General features: G+C 38.6%; 1 protein-coding gene across 1 annotated transcript; it reads left to right on the plus strand.

Moving 5' to 3' along the window:
• Positions 1–262: 262 nt before the first annotated feature.
• LOC110944107 lies at positions 263–26,149 on the plus strand. The gene is made up of 7 exons (XM_035990070.1): positions 263–635; positions 680–1,201; positions 1,556–1,661; positions 1,954–2,387; positions 2,467–2,585; positions 2,665–2,856; positions 25,886–26,149. The coding sequence occupies exons 1-7, from the start codon at positions 263–265 to the stop codon at positions 26,147–26,149; spliced, it is 2,010 nt and encodes a 669-aa protein (XP_035845963.1).

Consider the following 26,149-nt stretch of genomic DNA (forward strand, 5'->3'; position numbering starts at 1 on the left):
ATTCTTACATGCTTGTTTCATCAAATTATTCTTTTAGACTCACAGTTATTAGCATGCATATATATTATGTATTTGGCATCATATATTTAGTCAATATTGTTAGCATAAGTTTAGAAGTGATAGCTGTAGACAGTTCAGTTCAGTTAAATGTTTTTCATGTATATATTTTTGTCACGGTTCAGTTAAATGTCCTTTCACAGTTTGTTAATTGTTATTACTTAATACTTATACATGAAATATGTCACAGTTCAGTTAAAGTTAAATGGCTACTGATGGTGGTGAAGTTGGTCAAGCAACTAGTACGGGTGACCTGAGTAGAAAATATGGCACACAAGACCCGACCAACAAAAACCGGTGGACTTGCAAGTTCTGTGGAAAACCATCAACAGGTGGCGTATACCGGCTGAAGCAACACTTAATTGATGGGTTTAGAAACGTTGCATCATGTGGTAGGTGTCCCGAAAATGTACCCCAAGAGATGAAAGACTTTATGTTGAAAAAAGCTAAGGGTAAACAATCATATGACCCCATGGTTGATGATTATGATTTTGGTGATGAAGAGGACGAAGAATGTGTTGTAACGAAGGTGAAGAGGACAAGTGGTTCGAGCCAAGCAAATGCGCCAAAAAGCCAAGGCAAAAAGGACTTATTGATGCGTTTTATCCTCCTAACCCTTTAGACATACTAAAAGGTAGGAAAGGAGGAAAACAACAAACCATAAATGAAATTTGTAAAAAAGAATTGAGGGACAAAGTTTGCATAGAGATTGCTCGGTGGTTTTATGACGCGGGTATTCCTTTTCACGAGGCCACCTATGGTAGCTTTCATATTATTTTGGAAGTTGTGGCACAGTTTGGTCCGGGATTTCGAGCACCTACTATGTACGAATTGAGGGTGCCTTTACTTACAAAAGAAGTAGAGGACACTAAATTGGAGATTAATAATCACAAAAAGGAATGGGCTGCCAAAGGATGTTCTATTTTATCAGATGGATGGCGTGATTCGACTATCCAAAAAGATATTATCAACTTCTTGGTTAATTCTCCTAAAGGGTCGGTGTTTGTGAAGTCGATAGATGTATCAGAGATCACGAAGGATGCTCATCAGTTGTTGGGGATGCTTGAAGAAATGGTGGATGAAGTAGGAGAGGAAAACGTGGTGCAAGAGGTGACGGATAATGCATCCAATTATAAATCGGAAGGTAACTCTTACCTGTTTTTTACTGTTTATTATCTTGGTTATGCAGAATTCATGATGTTTTAGTGCAGAATTCATGCAGTTAGTGTAGAATTCATGCATATTAGTGTAGAAATCATGCTGCTTATTCAGAATTCATGCAGTTAGTGCAGAATTCATGCAGATTTATTGCAGAGTTCATGCAGATCAGTGCAGAATTCGTGTTTTAGTGCATAATTCATGCAGAATTCACGCAGATTAGTGCAGAATTCGTGTTTTAGTGCAGAATTCATGCAGTTAGTGCAAAATTCATGCAGTCTGTTGAGATATTTATACGGTTTATTGGTCAATTATATACTTGTTTTGTTGTTTATTGTAGGTATGTACTTAGAAGCTTCAAGAAAGCATTTGTACTGGACACCATGTGCAGCCCATTGTATTGATCTCATGTTAGAGGATATAGGGAAGATTCCAAAGATCAAGGAGTGTTTGAAAAATGCAATTTTCGCGAATGCATATATATATATATATATATATATATATATATAATCATACTAAACTTGTGAATCTGATGAGAAGATTCACGAATAAAAGAAATTTGCATAGGCCCGCGGTGACACGGTTTGCAACATCATTCATCATCCTTGTGCAAATGCACAAGCAAAAGAACAGTTTGCTAAAGATGGTCCTGTCCGATGAATGCATGGGTGGCAAATGGGCGAAGGAAGCGGGTGGGAGGAAAGTAACATATACCTTTTAACAAGAAAGATTTTGTAGAAACATTGTTTATGCTCTCAAGTTGACAGGACCGCTTGTTAAAGTTCTTAGGATTGTTGATGGGGATAAGAAACCTGCCATGGGGTACATCTATGACGCTATGACAAGGGCTAAGGAAGCCATTGCAGCTAGTTTTTTGAATAGAAAAGCTGAGTATAAAAAAGCCTTTGCGATCATTGACAAAAGATGGGAATGTCAGCTTCATAGGCCTTTACATGTTGCTGGATTTTTTTTGAATTCGGAAATGTATTATGACAATCAAGCGAAAGCAAGTGGTGGACCGATTAGGCGAGGTTTGATTGACTGTATTGGAAGGTTAGTTGCTGATCCACATACTCATGACATAATCAGCAGCCAGTTGGATTCATACGAAGAGGTAATAGGTGTTTTTGGCAATCCGATGGCTATACGTCAAAGAAAGACGAGATCACCAGGTAAAAATATCATTTTTATTTTAATAGTACCAATTATATAAAAACATCTCATGGATTTAAGACTTTCATTTGTTAATAGCGGATTGGTGGGCTAGTTATGGATGTGATACCCCAAAGTTGCAAAAGTTTGCCATTCGGATTCTTAGTCTCACATGTAGTGCCACGGGATGTGAGAGAAATTGGAGTGTCTTCCAACAAGTAAGTTCACAATTAAACTTTCATTTTAATTATATTATTTTTATAGTCATTAGTTATCTAAAATTTATTAGTTTTACAGCTTCATACTAAAAGAAGAAACCGATTGGCACAAAAACGATTAAAAGACTTGGTGTATGTAAAGTTTAATCGTGGATTGAAACAACGATATGAAAGAAGGAACACCACCCACCCTATACTTTTACAAGAAATTGATGATAGTAACGAGTGGGTCATGGGTGTTATGGATGATGAGAATGAGGAGACTTCGGAGGTTGTGTTTGATGATGATAGTGTCACACCCTGGCTTTGCGGAAGCGTGGTTAATTTGTGTGACTTCTTAATACCATAGCTTAATCATAACATAGCTATATGAATTTAAAAACCATGCAAGTCATCCATTAAGTTTTTGAAAACATAGTACAATACCATTGTTTTTAACATGCAACCATAACCTTGTTCAGTAACATTACAACTTATAACAAAACATAAACGTGATTTAGGGATTGTGTCTTGTCCAGGTAAGAGACACAACCCTAAACCCTGATGACTTCATGACCAGTGCAGCGGAAAACGTTCCATACCGTGCCAGATCCGTTTAATTTCCTGAAATACATGTGAGTTGAAAAATCAACAATAATGTTGAGCGAGTTCATGCGTAAGTGAGTATGTAAAACCTTTGTGAGTATAAAAATAGCTGTGGTATGTAGCAGTGTAAGAGGACTTGTGATCACCAATGGTTTGCAAGGCCACTGACATATGTGAAGTGCAAATAGGGAGACTCAAACCTAGCAGATTTATGCCACGGCAAAGTATGTGGACAAAGTCACCCCACGGTCCGTTTCTAGTTTGGCCGGGGGCTGGGCTCGCTACACCCAGATAGATCTACCGCTCCTGTCCCTCGGTCCCTCCATGAGGACTAATGGCCCCATGTTGTTCCTATCCACTCACATGATCGTATAACACCTCCTTACGTTAAACATACCGTTGTGAAGTACTCGTAAATCATAGTAACATGTATTTCACCCCCGCAGTTAAGTAAACTGAAAACAGTTAGAGAAAAGGGGGACATGAACTCACAGTGAATGCGTATCTCTACCAAGTAATCCGAATATCCGAAGCTGTGCAACGACCTACAGGTGCTAATTCTATTAGACGGATGGTCGTGCCTTAGCTTTATAACTTATATTTTTAGGAGACGGTTAGACAACCGTTCCGTGTACATACTTGGTATTTTACTTTCCTTCCCAAGGATGGGGGATTTAAATACATGTGTATTTATACTATCTCATTAAGTCCCACTTAATATATTTTTATTTCTTATTCCAAAATATAATTATTTTTCTCAAAAATAATATATTTTCTTTTTACATAATACTTTCCAAAATAATACGTTGACAACATACGTGTCGGTGAATATTTCCGCGTAATGCGTAAGTTACGTTTTAATGATTAGGTGGTAATAGAAATTACCGTTGTAACTTTTATGCTTGTCGTATAAGCGTTGGTATTATTTTGGGTTTGACAAGTTAGCAAATATTATTTTTACTCTAAAAATATTATTTATACATTTTCACAAAATAATCATAAACAGTGTTGTGACAAAATATATTTACCGAATATATATATTTATCACGTTTAGTTTTGTGAAAATCCCACCTCCGATTATTTATAAATAAAGTCATGGCGAAATATATTTGAAAACATGTCAAAGTAGTCTAACACTTGTAAATAATTCTAAGTGTTAGATTTTTAGAAAATTTTGCCAGAGTTTCCCCTGTAACTGGAGGTGGCCACGCTTTCAAGCGTATCATTTTCTTTTACAAAATCATCTCAACAATTTATCAAATCAACCGAATCAATCTTTAATACTTCAAATAGAAGATTAGTTAGTAAAATTGCATCGTTTTCATGAACTTGTAGTTTTTACAAAAACTACGGTGTAGATCTCGTTACATTTAGTGGATCTATATATAACATAACTTGGTCTTGCAAAAACCTCGTTTTTGGAACAAATCACTTCTTACAACTTCCCGACAATTTTTGTAAACATTGTTATTTTGTCGGATCTTTTATTCTACAAGTGTTTCTACACTTGTAGTTTATAGAAATCGTATTTGTTAACACTTTATCCACTTTGATAAAAACATGATTTTCTCGACACCCGGTCCTACGAATATACCACTTGTACATACGTAGATCGGCTTGTTTTAAATACTATTTTTCATGTTAAAACACTTTTATACAAGTTCATGTTTCTCGTGTGGTGGAGTTTCACCTTTTAACCCTTGAACCGCTGGCATCTAGTGTATGCCAAAATTCGAGATCTTAACAAAGTCGGGTTAAACGATGATAAGAGCCACCACATCATAGATCGGGCCATTTTAACCAACATATTCAAATACTACGACATTTACACGCGTTTTGAGCTTTTATCCAACGATATTCACGTTTTAGTAAACTTTAAAGTTTCTTTTAGCGGGTTACCGACATTCAACCGACAAATATCCTTTTAACCACTTTAGACATGACCAAAAATGAGTTTTAAACGTTATACCTCTAGCTCGGGGCTAGGGAAGAAACTAGTCGAAAACTGCGTGGATAATAGCAAACGGTAGAGGTCCTTCGCGTTCCGTTTGTTCCGAGCTCCGTTGTACGTAACCACCAACACTTGAGTATACTTGGAACTTGCAAGACTTGAACCGACAATGGATGTGGGGGTGGGGTGGCTCACGGCCGAGAGGGGCAAGGGGAGAGGGAGAGAGAGTGAGGTGAAGTGTGTGTGTTTGTGTGTGAGAGGTGAGGGTTTTTATAGAAAAAAAGTGCCTCGTTCTTCGCGTAATCTAATTTAATATTATAAAGGACGTACTCTCCCGGGGCCCACTAGTTGGCCGATCCCATTGGGATGTAATGGTACTCGGTTCGTTTCCAATCGTTCAGTTACGGTTCAGTTTGGTTAAGTGCGTTAACTTTAAGGTCTAACCCTGTTAGTTGTTTTAGCGCATTAAAAGCGGGTGTTAGGGTAATCAGGGACCCTAACTGGCTCAGAAAAGTATCAATATTAATTTTGACAATATTTTTATGTTCCGGGTATTGCCCGGTTGTTCGGTTGGATAGGAATCCGTTAAAGTGCTTAAGATATCCTTTAAGCGTCGTATGTAATATTTTTAGCGACACAATTTATTCTGCAAAGTGTCAGGAATAATTCCTCATATTTTGGCACTTTATTTATTAGCTAGAAGCTAGTGTGTTGATAAAAGTGTTGTGTTTCGTGCTTAAAGTATGTTTTAGGCACATCCAAATCTCTGTATCTTATTCCTAGAGACGTAATCATACAACCCTTGTATCCTTACACACACTATGGGTGTAGTAAAATAATTCTGGCTCATTCAAGCCTTTAGAGGCGGTGTTTGCCTGATGCTGGTTATATCAGCATGTTTACTGTGTATCCGTTTAGTGCTACTGTGCTTCTTGTGCATCAAGTTTGTCACTAGAGTTCAGTAAATAAGTAATGTAGTGACAGGAAAAATCAAAGTATGATGCAGGCGTGTACACGTATCAACAATCAAGTAGCAGTTTATCAGAAATCTTAGTTAAGCACAGTAATGAGGCAACAGTTAATAGCTAATTTAGTCGTACGGATACCTGGTTTTGTGAGGGTTGTCACATTCTCCCCCCGTTAAATAAATTTCGTGTAACGCCTCGCGTTTTGAAACTTACTTTAATTAGAACGATTATTCATTTACTTATTTTTGGGAACTTACATCCGTATCGTATTCGTATTTCGCTTCCATTTTCGTAATTCGTAACTTCGATTGTAATAAAATTTAATATCTTGTACAAATTATACCTCATTTATTTAATCATGCTTGTACATTTAAATCTATTTAGACATTTGATTCATACATTCATTCGATACATATTCGTGCTTTTCGTAAAGAAATACATGACTTTAGACGCTAATTACATACAAACACTTGATTATACGTTCACAACACACAACCTATACTTTTATTTTATGCCAACTTACTACTTAATTTCATGTAAATTAAATCTTACTATACTTATATGCTTAATAAATTACTTAGTTACATATTGATATTAAATAATAAACATTATACTATACATTATAGTATGTTAGTTGAAAAAAAAAAAGGAAAAAAAATATATATATATATAATAAGCTAATCCCTTCACGCCAGCAAGTAGCCATAATTGGCCACACCCTTTTGATCTTTGGCATTTTCTTTATTCATTTCATAAGTGTAGACATTAATACATAAACTATATTCTTATGATTAGTAAATTACTGCACCATTTATTAATAACTAGTAAATATCCACGCGCGTTGGGGTGAGCATTTAGTCGATATCGTAACTATTTGTTACCATAGTGGTACGATAACAAACGATATTTGTTTGGTTGTCATGATTTATATCAATATATTTAAATTTTATAAAGCATTTTACTTGACATTTGTAGATAAAAATAACCACATTATCAGACATTCTTTTGCTATCTTTAGTTAAATTGCTAAGAATTAGAAAAAAATAATCTTTAAATAGTACAATAATATACTAATTTTGAGATATTCTATTTAACTTCCTATATGGCAAGTATGAAAACAATTTCTTTATACGTTACTAATTTTATTCCGTAGTGAGTATAAAAGAAAAATTAAAATCAAACATAGTGTTGCCAAATGGGAAGGCAGGTGTTCGGCTACACCATGTCCAAGGCCTGCCATCCACTTGCCATTAGTTATTGTTTTTTTTATAATTCACTTCTAGATTGTTATACAAGTTAATGTGCCAACTACCATTTCATAACAAAAAAAAATAAATACATATGTAATAAACAGAATCATGTGCGGCCGCAAGCTGGCCAGTTATTGGGTGATTTTCTTTGGCTCCATTTCCTTTATTTGTTGTGGTTAAACTCCCACCAACTTATAATTAATACCAACCAACCTAACCCTAATTCCTCCCTATATAAGAAACACTTCCTCCATTCATTTTTCCACTTTACAAACCTTCTAAATACTCTCAAAATAGACTCTATTTCACTCAAAAATATTCAGCTTTGAGCAGAAAGTTTAAGGGATTCAAAGTGAGTTCTAACTCACTTCATCATCTATTTTCTTCTTGTGTCTTTCTTCTTAACACTTGGATAACCTCTAGGAAGGTTTTCGCAAGTTTGCTTGGGCAAACTAAGGTGAAACCTCACCATTTTTGAGGTCCAAAGTACACATAAAATTCTGCTCGTTTTTATTTCTTTTTATGATCACGTTTTGATAGAAAACTTAGTGGAATCTTGTTCCCACCAAGCTCACAACTTAGTCCATGCTTGTGGGTTTGTGTTTAGGGGATTTCCATCAAAGTTTTGGGTTCAAACACCCATTTAATTTCTGTTTAAACTTGATAATTGAATGATGAAAACAAGCACAAGTCATCATCTTCTATATGATGAACTTGTGACTTGTGAAGTGTGAACAAATGGAGGCTTTGGCCTTCCAAACTAAGTTCCACTCCTTCATTTGAACACTTTTATGACTTGATTAGATTAGATTTACTTTATTGTTATTCATGACCCTCCCACCATCTTCATGATGGTGTGTGTAGTGGTGAATCTTATAATGAGGTTTTCAACCTCCATGCTTGACAATACATGATACTACATGACATTCTTTGATTGGACATAGTTTAGGTCATATTATTACCTTATAAATATACATATAATTATATAAAACATGGCTGAATTTGTGATGGTAATCAAGTTATGATTATTCGTCATGAACCTATGCTAACATATCTAAGATTCTAAGTTATTTGTTATGATTCCAATGGGCAAATTGGGACCCATGAAACCACTTAATATGGTGTCATAAACGAGCTCTTAGAACTAGATATTATTTTCGTATACATACTTTTGATACTTTAATTTCCAAATCCCGAATCTCACCACTTCCTAAATATCAAGAAACCTTGCCAATAAATCCTTATTCTCTAACAACTCGTCACTCATGGATAATCGGAAAGCATATGCAATTTTGTGAGTATACTCGTATTTCCCCCTTTTTACTTTTACCACTTTTGGGGTGTAACATGTTTACCTATTAACTTACACATGAACACTTTGTTAAACACATGAACGTTCCTATAACATGCTTGTATACGTGATGACTTGATACTTTAAACTTGGGTTATTCTTATGTGTTGAACTTATCATTAACTTCGTACGAGCCAAACCTTGACATATGTAGCGCTATAGGATTAACGACCCGCCCGTAAACTTGAGGTTATGTCTTGAGCATATTGCGTTTTCTTGGTTTGATATGTTAGACACATGCCATATTTAATGTTTATCTTGAATCATATGCTTGCCATGAGGAATTGTTCACACTTTTTATCTTATGCTATGTACGTACCAAACTTGTATACTCGCCTTTGCTTTTGCATTGAATTGTATTTTAAACATGTTACAGGTTGATGATGATGCTATAAAAGAAGTAGCGTTGATGCCTAGATACACATATAGACGTTAGGGTTGAATATGTTGTATTAAATTTTGTTATGTTATCATGTTGTATTGGTTAAACTTGTTGTATTTGGAATTTCTTGTAATGTTGACTAGTTGAAGTTATGAAATGAAACTTGGATTATTAAATTATTGTCACAAATAGTGTTATGATGTCTCGAGCAATCTTCACACTTCGTCTCATCCCGATGTTTCCGCCATTGGTTGGGGTGTGACAGATTGGTATCAGAGCCATAACTATAGGGAATTAGGGAAAGTAGGAATGCTTTAACCTAGTCTATAGTTTTAGAGCTTTATTCTTGTGTATTGCTTGAAACTACTTTACTCGCTTCTCATTTATTCGCTTTGATTTTTTTTAAACATATATGTCGCTTGTGTGTTAATACTTGACATACTATTCTTATGTGTTAATACATGTTTTATTATGTGTTAATATTTGTTTTAATATGTCATTCTTTATGAGCCATACTTGACGTGTTTATACTTGTTTATTTAATCTTCGACATACACTATTCCTCATACATTTTACTCGACTATTTTAAATCCACAAACACACATATTACACAAACGAGACGAGTTCACCCAAAATAGGCGTGAAACCCACAATTTGGTGAATGACTCTCAATCCTTCTACTTTTCTTTTTACACGGAATTCACCACCAAGTTAGGAGTGAAATCCTCACCTTGATGGAGAAATTCGAATTTCAAACTCTAGTGGACCCTCGTCAAAGTGTTGAAATTAAATTTTGACCCGACGAGTACCAACCACACTTAGGATACGAAATCGTCAAGTTAGGGGTGAAACCCGCACCTTGGCGACTAGTTCCACTCCTTGATATTTTTGTTAAATCCCGCCAAGTCTCGAAATTTCGATTGATTTGGGACATGTAGTAACCGGAAGGGTAAATACCGTTAACCGACTTGTCGGCGAGAGTATTTTACTTATTAGGCCAAAGCATGCTCCTCAAATTCAAAAGACTTTTCGACCACTTTGGTTAGTCAAAGTTCCGTTTTGGAACCATCCAAATTTTGATCAAACATGTGTTTCTATTATTTATTTTATACGATGCAATCTTTCAAATTTGAATTTACTTTCAATATTCACTTTTTTACACACACAACATATTGAATCTTTTCCATACATTTATACATATGCATGATTTCATATAATTTAAATTCATAATCCTTGTAACGACAAGTGGAGACATATCATCGAGATAGGAGTGATTTCCTTACCTTGACGATTAACTCCACTCCCCTTTTCTTAAAAACGACCTCACCAACGAGTTAGGGGTGATTCCCTTACCTAGGTGATCGTTTCCAAAACGTCTCTTCAAAATATCTTATTATGCAAACTCGATCATATTTTATACCTAAATTGTTTATCATTAACCAAATCCCTACTCATGCGATTTTCAAAATTTATTATTTTATCAAACTTATTCTTATTCCATTATACATTTCACATGGATCATATACATGAGATACTTAATCACGTCTTAAACGTTTTACTACACGAATTTCCAAACCTTACGAAATGCTACCTATCTATTTAATCGGTCTAGTGAATCTCTTGCCCATGAACTTCACATCCGATTTATTAACTAAAACACGTTCATATTATATCATCATACTAGAAACTTCCACTCTTAATCGAAATCAAACTAACCTTTCTCAAATTACTAATAAGATGTTATATGATCGTTTTACCAAATACTCTTTTCAACATCAACAAATCATTTGTTAAAGCTTTTAACAATCACTAAGTCCTTTTGCTAAATTCTTTTCTAAGGATCCTCGCTTTCACAAGAACCTCCTAAATTCATAATTTCTTGTTTTATGAAACGAACTTACTTTTTATCGAAAACCTTTTTCCTACACCAATTTACAAAACACGTGGGCAAGAAGACTTCATGGGAACCGACCATCCTCGAATTACATAAAACCTTTTAAACAAAAGTAGCATTCCATTCATTACCAAATATATTATGCATAACCAATGAGTACTTTGTATCCTCTTACATATGCAAGCTAGATTCTACCTTTCAAACCAAGCTCAATCTAATTTTGACTCGATAAACTCAACGTTTCGTTTAAACAACTATACATGCATATCATCATACACGTTTTGGTCGTTGCATCGCGAAAATTTCAGTTATATCATTTGTATTTACATGCTCAACCTTTTGAACACTTTTACATGCTTAACTTGTTTTACGTTTCAATTAATACTATATACGAAATCATTAGTATTCATACTTTCACTCACGCTCATATTCATAACAATACATTTTGTGCTCATACTTATAATCGTATTCATACTTATACTCATGTGTTTCATGCTTATACTTATATTTATACGTTTCATGCTTACACGTATACTCATACTACTCGTACGTTTTATGGTGATACCCATACTTACGTGCATATTCATATTAAACTTATACTTATGCTTGGGCTTTCATTCATACACATGATTCAAACATTCGTACCTGTACACGAGCGTAATCCGAGGGATTCGCTTGCGTGGGTCCTTTACATACTTAAGCAAGGACTTGCATACATACTACATTCTTACACGTACCCATTCTTAATTTTTAAATTATGTATACCCTAATTCATACACAACTACTACAAGCTATGCGGATCATGCGACGATCAATAGAATCGCGGGTGCACACGGGATTATAATGATAAGCGCATGAGAACCCTAGAGTGTACTACTGTGTATGGTAAGACACGGAATGTACCATAATACCGAATACGAAACGGGCGTGACATGGTCAAAACATGGTGGATACGCCGCTGGTACTTCCTATACATAAGTGTTTTCACCATGCCACCAAACTTTCGTAAACGTGCCATGAGAAATTCAGTGTGTTGCAGACCTCTTAGACCTAATATAAAACTTTAACGACTCACAAACACATTGCTAAACGCGCGATATCCGATTATTCACGACGAAACCTCATTCTTAACGCGTCACTTTCGTTTATCCAACACACATAACAAACATATCCTTTCATTCCCCAAAAAAAAAAAAAATTATACCTTTTCAACACGTCTCAAACTTAAAATCTCAATTTTAGCCAATCATTCTTTTTAGTCAAAATACTTTTTCCAAGGTCTTCCTTTTAAATAAATTTCGGGACGAAATTTCCTTAAAGGATGGGAGACTGTAACGCCTCGCGTTTTGAAACTTACTTTAATTAGAACGATTATTCATTTACTTATTTTTGGGAACTTACATCCGTATCGTATTCGTATTTCGCTTCCATTTTCGTAATTCGTAACTTCGATTGTAATAAAATTTAATATCTTGTACAAATTATACCTCATTTATTTAATCATGCTTGTACATTTAAATCTATTTAGACATTTGATTCATACATTCATTCGATACATATTCGTGCTTTTCGTAAAGAAATACATGACTTTAGACGCTAATTACATACAAACACTTGATTATACGTTCACAACACACAACCTATACTTTTATTTTATGCCAACTTACTACTTAATTTCATGTAAATTAAATCTTACTATACTTATATGCTTAATAAATTACTTAGTTACATATTGATATTAAATAATAAACATTATACTATACATTATAGTATGTTAGTTGAAAAAAAAAAAGGAAAAAAAATATATATATATATAATAAGCTAATCCCTTCACGCCAGCAAGTAGCCATAATTGGCCACACCCTTTTGATCTTTGGCATTTTCTTTATTCATTTCATAAGTGTAGACATTAATACATAAACTATATTCTTATGATTAGTAAATTACTGCACCATTTATTAATAACTAGTAAATATCCACGCGCGTTGGGGTGAGCATTTAGTCGATATCGTAACTATTTGTTACCATAGTGGTACGATAACAAACGATATTTGTTTGGTTGTCATGATTTATATCAATATATTTAAATTTTATAAAGCATTTTACTTGACATTTGTAGATAAAAATAACCACATTATCAGACATTCTTTTGCTATCTTTAGTTAAATTGCTAAGAATTAGAAAAAAATAATCTTTAAATAGTACAATAATATACTAATTTTGAGATATTCTATTTAACTTCCTATATGGCAAGTATGAAAACAATTTCTTTATACGTTACTAATTTTATTCCGTAGTGAGTATAAAAGAAAAATTAAAATCAAACATAGTGTTGCCAAATGGGAAGGCAGGTGTTCGGCTACACCATGTCCAAGGCCTGCCATCCACTTGCCATTAGTTATTGTTTTTTTTTATAATTCACTTCTAGATTGTTATACAAGTTAATGTGCCAACTACCATTTCATAACAAAAAAAAAATAAATACATATGTAATAAACAGAATCATGTGCGGCCGCAAGCTGGCCAGTTATTGGGTGATTTTCTTTGGCTCCATTTCCTTTATTTGTTGTGGTTAAACTCCCACCAACTTATAATTAATACCAACCAACCTAACCCTAATTCCTCCCTATATAAGAAACACTTCCTCCATTCATTTTTCCACTTTACAAACCTTCTAAATACTCTCAAAATAGACTCTATTTCACTCAAAAATATTCAGCTTTGAGCAGAAAGTTTAAGGGATTCAAAGTGAGTTCTAACTCACTTCATCATCTATTTTCTTCTTGTGTCTTTCTTCTTAACACTTGGATAACCTCTAGGAAGGTTTTCGCAAGTTTGCTTGGGCAAACTAAGGTGAAACCTCACCATTTTTGAGGTCCAAAGTACACATAAAATTCTGCTCGTTTTTATTTCTTTTTATGATCACGTTTTGATAGAAAACTTAGTGGAATCTTGTTCCCACCAAGCTCACAACTTAGTCCATGCTTGTGGGTTTGTGTTTAGGGGATTTCCATCAAAGTTTTGGGTTCAAACACCCATTTAATTTCTGTTTAAACTTGATAATTGAATGATGAAAACAAGCACAAGTCATCATCTTCTATATGATGAACTTGTGACTTGTGAAGTGTGAACAAATGGAGGCTTTGGCCTTCCAAACTAAGTTCCACTCCTTCATTTGAACACTTTTATGACTTGATTAGATTAGATTTACTTTATTGTTATTCATGACCCTCCCACCATCTTCATGATGGTGTGTGTAGTGGTGAATCTTATAATGAGGTTTTCAACCTCCATGCTTGACAATACATGATACTACATGACATTCTTTGATTGGACATAGTTTAGGTCATATTATTACCTTATAAATATACATATAATTATATAAAACATGGCTGAATTTGTGATGGTAATCAAGTTATGATTATTCGTCATGAACCTATGCTAACATATCTAAGATTCTAAGTTATTTGTTATGATTCCAATGGGCAAATTGGGACCCATGAAACCACTTAATATGGTGTCATAAACGAGCTCTTAGAACTAGATATTATTTTCGTATACATACTTTTGATACTTTAATTTCCAAATCCCGAATCTCACCACTTCCTAAATATCAAGAAACCTTGCCAATAAATCCTTATTCTCTAACAACTCGTCACTCATGGATAATCGGAAAGCATATGCAATTTTGTGAGTATACTCGTATTTCCCCCTTTTTACTTTTACCACTTTTGGGGTGTAACATGTTTACCTATTAACTTACACATGAACACTTTGTTAAACACATGAACGTTCCTATAACATGCTTGTATACGTGATGACTTGATACTTTAAACTTGGGTTATTCTTATGTGTTGAACTTATCATTAACTTCGTACGAGCCAAACCTTGACATATGTAGCGCTATAGGATTAACGACCCGCCCGTAAACTTGAGGTTATGTCTTGAGCATATTGCGTTTTCTTGGTTTGATATGTTAGACACATGCCATATTTAATGTTTATCTTGAATCATATGCTTGCCATGAGGAATTGTTCACACTTTTTATCTTATGCTATGTACGTACCAAACTTGTATACTCGCCTTTGCTTTTGCATTGAATTGTATTTTAAACATGTTACAGGTTGATGATGATGCTATAAAAGAAGTAGCGTTGATGCCTAGATACACATATAGACGTTAGGGTTGAATATGTTGTATTAAATTTTGTTATGTTATCATGTTGTATTGGTTAAACTTGTTGTATTTGGAATTTCTTGTAATGTTGACTAGTTGAAGTTATGAAATGAAACTTGGATTATTAAATTATTGTCACAAATAGTGTTATGATGTCTCGAGCAATCTTCACACTTCGTCTCATCCCGATGTTTCCGCCATTGGTTGGGGTGTGACATTTCGTCCCGAAATTTAAGTTCTACTTGTAGATGCAGAGTTTTTAGGAAATAAGTGGGGGTATTTCTCTTTCATCCGGTCCTCACGCTCCCAGGTGTATTCAGGACCATGTCTGGCATTCCAGCGAACCTTGACGAGCTTGACACTGCTCCGGCGGGTCCTGTTAACCTTCCAATCTGTGACCTCGACAGGTGCTTCTACGAAGTGGAGCGTGTCGTCAACATGAATCTCGTCGATAGGAATGGCAACTTCAACTTGAGTTGGACTCTTCTTTAAATTGGATACATGAAATGTATCGTGAACACCATTTAATTCAGCAGGTAGGTCCAACTTGTATGCTACGGTTCCAATTCTTTCTAGAATTCTGAAAGGACCAATGTAGCGTGGATTTAACTTCCCACGCTTCCCAAAGCGTGCTACCCCTTTCCAGGGTGATACCTTCAATAACACCATTTCTCCAACTTGAAAATCCACATGCTTTCGGTTTGGATCCGCGTAGGCTTTGTGTCTGTGGCGAGCGGCTTCGATGCGTTTAAGAATCTGCGCAATCTTGTCTGTCGTCTCTTGGACGATTTCGGGACCGGCAAGCTGCCTATCACCTGCGTCAGCCCAACATAGTGGTGATCGACACTTGCGTCCGTAAAGGGCTTCATAAGGTGCGACACCAATACTGGTGTGGTAGCTGTTGTTGTATGAGAATTCGACCAAAGGTAAGTGTTTATCCCAGCTACCGCCCAAATCCATAGCACATGCTCTCAGCATGTCTTCCAAAGTCTGTATCGTTCGCTCGCTCTGGCCGTCAGTTTGCGGATGGAACGCAGTGCTCAGATTCAATTGTGAGCCAAAAACTTCTTGGAAGGATTGCCATATCCTTGACACAAACCTTCCGTCTCTATCAGAGATGATTGAGAGGGGTACTCCATGTCGTGCTACGATCTCTCTTAAGTAAATTTCCGCAAGTTTACTAGTACTGTCCTTCTCCTTGATTGGCAGAAAGTGTGCGGACTTTGTTAGGCGGTCAACAATCACCCAAATCATATCATGGCCTCTTGGCGTCCTTGGCAGTTTTGTAACAAAATCCATTGAGATTTGTTCCCATTTCCACTTGGGAATCTCAGGTTGTTGCAGAAGTCCTGAGGGCTTCTGGTATTCCGCCTTGACCTTAGCGCACGTTAAACATTTGCTCACGTAAATAGCAACGTCGCCTTTCATCCTAGGCCACCAGTAGTAATTTTTGAGATCTTGGTACATCTTATCCGATCCAGGGTGGATAGAGTACCGTGACTTGTGCGCTTCATTGAAAATAACTTCCCTTAATTCACCAAATAGAGGAACCCAAATCCTTTTCCCAAAACATAACGTTCCTTCCTCGTTTGGTACCAATATCCTCTCCATCCCACGGAGATACTCTTTCTCAAGGTTCTCCTCCTTGAGAGCTTCTTTCTGCGCTGCACGAACGCGCGAGGAGAGATCGGTTTGGATTATCATTTCCATAGCCCTAACCCTTAGGGGCTTGATCCTTTCCTTACGACTTAAGGCATCGGCGACTACATTCGCCTTCCCTGGGTGATACTTGATCTCGCAGTCGTAATCGTTCAATAATTCAACCCATCGTCTTTGCCTCATATTCAACTCCTTCTGGTTGAATATATGCTGTAGGCTCTTGTGATCTGTGAAGATTGTGCACTTCGTACCATACAGGTAATGTCTCCAAATCTTTAGTGCAAAAACCACTGCGCCTAGCTCCAAATCATGCGTGGTATAATTCTTTTCATGCACCTTCAGTTGGCGTGATGCGTAGGCGATAACCTTTTGACGTTGCATCAACACGCAACCCAATCCTTGACGCGATGCGTCGCAATATACCACAAAATCGTCGGTACCTTCCGGTAGAGCTAAGATTGGCGCGTTGCAAAGCTTGTCCTACAACACTTGAAATGCTTCATCCTGTTTGATTCCCCAATCAAACTTCTTATCTTTCTGCATGAGGAGCGTCAAAGGTTGAGCGATTTTCGAGAAATCCTCGATGAACCTTCGATAGTAGCCAGCCAAACCCAAGAATTGCCGAATCTCGGTTGGCGTTGTAGGCGTTTCCCAATTCTTGATTGCCTCGATCTTGGTTGGATCTACGTGGATTCCATCTCCATTCACCACGTGTCCAAGGAATTGCACCTCACGTAGCCAAAACTCGCACTTAGAGAATTTGGCGTACAGTTGTTCCTTCTTTAGTAGCTCCAGAATAGCTCTAAGATGTTGCTCGTGCTCAGCCTTCGTCCTTGAGTAAATCAGGATGTCATCGATGAACACGATCACGAACTTATCCAAGTACGGCTTACAAACTCGGTTCATCAGATCCATGAACACTGCAGGCGCGTTTGTCAAACCAAACGGCATAACGAGAAACTCGTAGTGTCCATAACGAGTTCTGAAAGCTGTCGTCGGGATACTCTCCTCCTGTATCCGAAGTTGATGGTATCCGGATCGAAGATCGATCTTTGAATAGAAGCTTGAACCTTGAAGCTGGTCGAACAGATCATCAATTCTTGGCAGGGGATACCTATTCTTGATCGTTAGCTTGTTCAACTCTCTGTAGTCGATGCACATGCGGAAACTTCCGTCCTTCTTCTTGACAAACAAAACTGGAGCTCCCCAAGGCGAGAAGCTTGGTCGGATAAAACCCTTGTCTAACAACTCTTGAAGTTGTGTCGACAGTTCTTGCATCTCAGACGGAGCAAGTCTGTAGGGTGCCTTAGCCACAGGCGCGGCGCCTGGAACTAAGTCGATGCAAAACTCCACTTGCCTTTGAGGTGGCAAGCCAGGCAAGTCTTCTGGAAAGACTTCTGGGTATTCCCTCACGACAGGGATGTCTTCGATCTTCGGCTCAGCAGCCTTCTTATCCACAATGTGTGCTAGAAAAGCAACACATCCTTTCCTCAAACACTTCCTTGCTTTCAGGCAACTAATCATTCTTAACGGCGTCTCACGCTTTTCTCCATGAACAACAATGGTCTCACCATCACCGGTCGGGATACGAATAACCTTTTCGTGACACACTATCTCAGCCTTGTTTCTCGTTAACCAATCCATCCCTACTACCACGTCGAAGCTTCCCAACTGGACTGGTAGTAGATCTAGAGTAAACTCGCGTTCTCCTAATTCAATCACACAGCCTCTGATCACATCATTGGCTTCTACCAACTTTCCATTAGCCAATTCGATTACGTAGGGAATGTCTAACTTATTAGCGGCTAGCCCAAGTATATTCTTAAATTCTAGTGATACGAAGCTATAGTCGGCACCAGTATCAAACAGAACAGATGCATAACGTTGATTTACAGGGAACGTACCAGTAACAACGTTGGGATCCTGGCGCGCTTCCTGTGCACCGATCTGGAACACCCTTCCACGGGCTTGGTTCAATCCTGGGCAATCCTTCTTGAAGTGCCCAACGTCACCGCAATGAAAACATCCTAACCTTTTTCCACTTCCTGCACCGCCCCCAACTGGCGGGTTGTTTTGATTGGCAGTTCCGGCTTGATTTGCATTGTAGCCTCGATTATTCCCTTGTGGGCGATTTCCCAAACCACCACGATTATCGTTTCTAATCATATTTCCTCCCTGGCCTCCTCGGCCTACACTAACCCAACATGATTCCTTTGAGTGGCCCGGTTTTCCACAAGATTCACAAACTTTCATGTTACAATTGCCAGTATGGTGGCGTTGGCAGTTGTTGCATTTGGGCTGGGTGCCCTGGTACCCTTTTCCTTTCTTGGTACTACCAGCTGATTTTCCTTTCTTTACTGCCATACTGACGCCTTGTTTGAAGTTTGAAAACTTCCTTTTGTTATCTCCTGAGGACTCAACGTGAGTCTCTGTCTTCTTCGCCTTGACTTCATCAAACTTGTTTAAACGAATTGCCTCCTCAGTGAGAGCCACGCTCAAATCAATGGCTTCCGTAATAGTTGCCGGTCTGGCGGAGGTCACCATGCTAATGATTTGGGGAGCTAACCCCCAAATGAAGCGCTCAATTCGCTTGTATTCAGGCGTGACCATATAAGGAACCACTTGAGAAAGGTCATGAAATCTCTGGACGTACTCTGCAACCTTCGGTCCATCCATCTTTAGGTGCCAAAATTCAGTCTCCAACCTTTGAATTTCTGCACGGGAACAATACTTCTTGCGCATAAGCTCTTTCAATTCGGCCCAAGTCAGGGCGTAGGCGGCAGCTTCGCCTAGTGTTTGCACTTGTAAGTTCCACCAAGATAGGGCTCCGTCTAGAAACAGCCCTGAGATGTAAGTGACCTGCTGGTCGAGCGCACATTTGCTCATGCGGATGGTGGAATCAGTCTTCTCTGCCCAGCGAACGAAAGCAACAGCACCTCCTGTGCCGTCGAAGTTGATGGGCTTACAGTCCAAGAATTGTTTGTAGGTGCACCCATGAGGAGGATTTTGGTTGCCGTTGATGTTCGTGTTGCTTCCGCTGGGTCCTTCTTGCGAGGCAGCATACTGAGCAATGGCGGCAGCAATGACTTGCTGTAGTTCTTCAGGAGTAGTGGGCATCGGCTGCGGTTGACGTCTTGGTGCCATCTTCTAAAGATGCGTACGTTGATTAGGCCAAAGTAAACATACGTATATAGTAATAGTAATAGCATATAACATCTCATGTCATCAATATATCACACAACATCCCATGTCCCAACATCCCATGTTGCAAATATCATACATACAACATCCCATGTCACAAAACATAAATGAGCAATCAAGTGAAACAGATATGGTGAGAATACGGCGATTGTTATATATATCGAGACCATAAAGTGTAGCAAGTGTGTCAGCACGTCACTGTATCATACAATCACAAATCAAATAGGGGCTACATCACCCCTGTCAAAACAACATCACATCAGTGTCACATACAACCAGTACAACAACAAATATCAGCAAAAATCTGTATCGTCAGATGGTCTCCAAAAATCTGTGCAGTCACAATCGCGGTCGTCTCACCATCGCCTACCACTACAGTACCAATGAGCCCTACGCGGATGGGGGTGGGGGAGGGGGAAAGTGAGCGAAAAGTAAGCGACGTAAGTGATACCAGTCCTCCTCCATCGCCTGCTGAGTACGGATCACGGACGCAACCTGCTGCTCCAAGGTCGAAAGTCGGGCAGCAATGTCAGGAGGAAATGATCGAAAAGGCTGAAACGACGAAGATGTCTGACCAAGATGCGGACCAAAAGACAACTGAGCTCTTTCGAGCTCCTGGAGTCGCTGTGAATGAGACTCGTGCTGGTGTACAAACGACATCAAAAGATCCTCAATAGTATGGCCCAAATGAAATGGGTGATATGGATCAGTGGGTGGCATCGGTGAGGAAGATGACCAAAGTAATGGCGTGCTGGTAAGATCGATAGGTGCAACAGAAGATGGGATAGATGCTATCTGAGGCATGAATGGCATGGTCATCGGTACATGACCGAAAGGGTGGGCTGAAGAGCCCTCTCCAGGCTCCGCTGGAGGAATAAACGGTGGGATCTGAAAAGAGAACTCAGTATGATGTGTGCCAGTGTGATGTGGGGGAAATGGTGGAACATCCTCGTCCGCCGGTATCCACCCGTGCTGTGCCTCCTCATCTGGAGGATCCATGTGCTCAGCAAAAAGAGCGTGCTCGGGCTCGATGGGTAAAGGATCGATAGGAGCAATAACGGGGTCAACAGGTGCAATAACAGGATCGACAGGATCAATAACAGGGTCAGCAGGTATGTCACCTACGGGTAAAGGAACAATGGGATCAGCAGCAACATGATCGCCCTCGATCACAGGAACACCTACAGGGGGAACAGCATCAACAGGCTCAAGAGGAAAATCAGCATGAACAGGGTCATGCTCAAGTAAAGGATCAAAAGCAGCTGCCTGCTCTGGGGCTATGGCAGGCTCAGGGTCGTCGAACGCCATATCAAAGTCAAAATCTGGATCAATGGGATCGATAGGATCATCAGGGTCCTCTATGTGCTCATCCATAGGAATATACTCGATATCATGGTCAGGATCAAATCCTGGAGGGAAAACAGGGTCAGAATCCTCGATCTCGTCATGCTCAAACGCGTAGCTCGGAACAGGGGCAGCTGAAGACGCATGATCAGGGTCTGAGTCGTGAATAAACTGCTGCGCGCTCGCCCCGCGAGATGATACAGATGCCACAGACTCTAAAGAGTCCGGGACTGGTGAGTGAATGGGCGAGTCTCCAGCTGGAACGTCAGCTATCATCAAGAGATCGCCAGCAGGGAGAGGAGCTACGTCAGGATCCTCGTCCTCAAATGGCTCGTCCTCGTAAAGCTCGATGTCACCGTCGGCATCGGCGTCTGGCATAAGCTCATAAGCAGGGTAAGCAGCAAGAGGAATCGGTGCCGGAATCGCAACAATAGGGAGGTACTCAGCAGGGTCGCCATCAATGGGCTCATAGGCATCCTCGGGTAAGGCGAAGGGTAAGGGGTCATCAGCGTGCTCATCGGCGCCGTCAGGTAACGCGAACGGCTGGAAGTCGTCGTCGTCGGTGCTAGTATAGTCTGAGGTGTGCACCTCATGCTCCGAAGACATAACATCGTCTGACACTAACGGTAGGGGTCCAGTGGTACCTGATCCACCTGTAGCTGGTGAATCCATGGGTCTGTAACATAACACAGAATAAGCACAAAATCAGTGAATCAAATAGTCACATAAGTTACCAGATAATAATCACATAATCCACCTAGTCCCACTAGCCTCCCAGCCTCTCAGATTGTCCTTCCTAGTCTCACTAGCCAACATTCCTAGTCCCACTAGCCAACACTCCTAGTCCCACTAGCCAACACTCCTAGTCCCACTAGCCAACACTCCTAGTCCCACTAGCCAACACTCCTAGTCCCACTAGCCAACACTCCTAGTCCCACTAGCCTGAACCTCAGCCTCCCAGACTGAGCCTAAAATAATGTATAATATGTGCTCAACATTTGTTTGTAAAAAGTTTGTGGATCTGGACTTAAGTGGTATGCAGAAAAATGTTTTCGTGAGAGCCCTAGTGATCATAGTCTAGACTCAAGAAAGAATCCTAGTTCGCTATGATCAGAGCTCTGATACCAAGCTGTCACACCCTGGCTTTGCGGAAGCGTGGTTAATTTGTGTGACTTCTTAATACCATAGCTTAATCATAACATAGCTATATGAATTTAAAAACCATGCAAGTCATCCATTAAGTTTTTGAAAACATAGTACAATACCATTGTTTTTAACATGCAACCATAACCTTGTTCAGTAACATTACAACTTATAACAAAACATAAACGTGATTTAGGGATTGTGTCTTGTCCAGGTAAGAGACACAACCCTAAACCCTGATGACTTCATGACCAGTGCAGCGGAAAACGTTCCATACCGTGCCAGATCCGTTTAATTTCCTGAAATACATGTGAGTTGAAAAATCAACAATAATGTTGAGCGAGTTCATGCGTAAGTGAGTATGTAAAACCTTTGTGAGTATAAAAATAGCTGTGGTATGTAGCAGTGTAAGAGGACTTGTGATCACCAATGGTTTGCAAGGCCACTGACATATGTGAAGTGCAAATAGGGAGACTCAAACCTAGCAGATTTATGCCACGGCAAAGTATGTGGACAAAGTCACCCCACGGTCCGTTTCTAGTTTGGCCGGGGGCTGGGCTCGCTACACCCAGATAGATCTACCGCTCCTGTCCCTCGGTCCCTCCATGAGGACTAATGGCCCCATGTTGTTCCTATCCACTCACATGATCGTATAACACCTCCTTACGTTAAACATACTGTTGTGAAGTACTCGTAAATCATAGTAACATGTATTTCACCCCCGCAGTTAAGTAAACTGAAAACAGTTAGAGAAAAGGGGGACATGAACTCACAGTGAATGCGTATCTCTACCAAGTAATCCGAATATCCGAAGCTGTGCAACGACCTACAGGTGCTAATTCTATTAGACGGATGGCCGTGCCTTAGCTTTATAACTTATATTTTTAGGAGACGGTTAGACAACCGTTCCGTGTACATACTTGGTATTTTACTTTCCTTCCCAAGGATGGGGGATTTAAATACATGTGTATTTATACTATCTCATTAAGTCCCACTTAATATATTTTTATTTCTTATTCCAAAATATAATTATTTTTCTCAAAAATAATATATTTTCTTTTTACATAATACTTTCCAAAATAATACGTTGACAACATACGTGTCGGTGAATATTTCCGCGTAATGCGTAAGTTACGTTTTAATGATTAGGTGGTAATAGAAATTACCGTTGTAACTTTTATGCTTGTCGTATAAGCGTTGGTATTATTTTGGGTTTGACAAGTTAGCAAATATTATTTTTACTCTAAAAATATTATTTATACATTTTCACAAAATAATCATAAACAGTGTTGTGACAAAATATATTTACCGAATATATATATTTATCACGTTTAGTTTTGTGAAAATCCCACCTCCGATTATTTATAAATAAAGTCATGGCGAAATATATTTGAAAACATGTCAAAGTAGTCTAACACTTGTAAATAATTCTAAGTGTTAGATTTTTAGAAAATTTTGCCAGAGTTTCCCCTGTAACTGGAGGTGGCCACGCTTTCAAGCGTATCATTTTCTTTTACAAAATCATCTCAACAATTTATCAAATCAACCGAATCAATCTTTAATACTTCAAATAGAAGATTAGTTAGTAAAATTGCATCGTTTTCATGAACTTGTAGTTTTTACAAAAACTACGGTGTAGATCTCGTTACATTTAGTGGATCTATATATAACATAACTTGGTCTTGCAAAAACCTCGTTTTTGGAACAAATCACTTCTTACAACTTCCCGACAATTTTTGTAAACATTGTTATTTTGTCGGATCTTTTATTCTACAAGTGTTTCTACACTTGTAGTTTATAGAAATCGTATTTGTTAACACTTTATCCACTTTGATAAAAACATGATTTTCTCGACACCCGGTCCTACGAATATACCACTTGTACATACGTAGATCGGCTTGTTTTAAATACTATTTTTCATGTTAAAACACTTTTATACAAGTTCATGTTTCTCGTGTGGTGGAGTTTCACCTTTTAACCCTTGAACCGCTGGCATCTAGTGTATGCCAAAATTCGAGATCTTAACAAAGTCGGGTTAAACGATGATAAGAGCCACCACATCATAGATCGGGCCATTTTAACCAACATATTCAAATACTACGACATTTACACGCGTTTTGAGCTTTTATCCAACGATATTCACGTTTTAGTAAACTTTAAAGTTTCTTTTAGCGGGTTACCGACATTCAACCGACAAATATCCTTTTAACCACTTTAGACATGACCAAAAATGAGTTTTAAACGTTATACCTCTAGCTCGGGGCTAGGGAAGAAACTAGTCGAAAACTGCGTGGATAATAGCAAACGGTAGAGGTCCTTCGCGTTCCGTTTGTTCCGAGCTCCGTTGTACGTAACCACCAACACTTGAGTATACTTGGAACTTGCAAGACTTGAACCGACAATGGATGTGGGGGTGGGGTGGCTCACGGCCGAGAGGGGCAAGGGGAGAGGGAGAGAGAGTGAGGTGAAGTGTGTGTGTGTTTGTGTGTGAGAGGTGAGGGTTTTTATAGAAAAAAAGTGCCTCGTTCTTCGCGTAATCTAATTTAATATTATAAAGGACGTACTCTCCCGGGGCCCACTAGTTGGCCGATCCCATTGGGATGTAATGGTACTCGGTTCGTTTCCAATCGTTCAGTTACGGTTCAGTTTGGTTAAGTGCGTTAACTTTAAGGTCTAACCCTGTTAGTTGTTTTAGCGCATTAAAAGCGGGTGTTAGGGTAATCAGGGACCCTAACTGGCTCAGAAAAGTATCAATATTAATTTTGACAATATTTTTATGTTCCGGGTATTGCCCGGTTGTTCGGTTGGATAGGAATCCGTTAAAGTGCTTAAGATATCCTTTAAGCGTCGTATGTAATATTTTTAGCGACACAATTTATTCTGCAAAGTGTCAGGAATAATTCCTCATATTTTGGCACTTTATTTATTAGCTAGAAGCTAGTGTGTTGATAAAAGTGCTGTGTTTCGTGCTTAAAGTATGTTTTAGGCACATCCAAATCTCTGTATCTTATTCCTAGAGACGTAATCATACAACCCTTGTATCCTTACACACACTATGGGTGTAGTAAAATAATTCTGGCTCATTCAAGCCTTTAGAGGCGGTGTTTGCCTGATGCTGGTTATATCAGCATGTTTACTGTGTATCCGTTTAGTGCTACTGTGCTTCTTGTGCATCAAGTTTGTCACTAGAGTTCAGTAAATAAGTAATGTAGTGACAGGAAAAATCAAAGTATGATGCAGGCGTGTACACGTATCAACAATCAAGTAGCAGTTTATCAGAAATCTTAGTTAAGCACAGTAATTAGGCAACAGTTAATAGCTAATTTAGTCGTACGGATACCTGGTTTTGTGAGGGTTGTCACAGATAGTGGTTTGACATGGCGTGTTGTTGAGAAGGCTTCGGGGGCATCTGAACCGATATATGCAACAAGATCAAGTACACAACAACAATCCAAAGAAAAGGATCCTTCTTCCTCCACCCATACTCCTAGTGTACCACCACCTAAGAAAGCACCATCTAAAAGACTACATGTATTGATTGATGAAGGTATTCAAGATGATGAAGAAATCGAAGAAGAACTTGGCTTGAGTGAAGATGATGGCGAAGATGTGGTACTTGGAGTTGACGATGATCATGGAGATAGTGAAGAAGACTACTAG

Source organism: Helianthus annuus, chromosome 5 (genome assembly GCF_002127325.2).
Source record: "Helianthus annuus cultivar XRQ/B chromosome 5, HanXRQr2.0-SUNRISE, whole genome shotgun sequence".
NCBI classification, from domain to species: Eukaryota; Viridiplantae; Streptophyta; class Magnoliopsida; order Asterales; family Asteraceae; genus Helianthus; species Helianthus annuus.

Bases quoted from the DNA above. Each gene is read 5' to 3' on its own strand.
- LOC110944107 (XM_035990070.1), top strand. From the start codon at position 263: ATGGCTACTGATGGTGGTGAAGTTGGTCAAGCAACTAGTACGGGTGAC. The intron at 1,662-1,953 runs GTGTTTGAAAAA...AAGATTTTGTAG, and splicing joins AAGATTCCAAAGATCAAGGA to AAACATTGTTTATGCTCTCA. The intron at 2,857-25,885 runs GTTGTGTTTGAT...GTTGTTGAGAAG, and splicing joins AGAATGAGGAGACTTCGGAG to GCTTCGGGGGCATCTGAACC.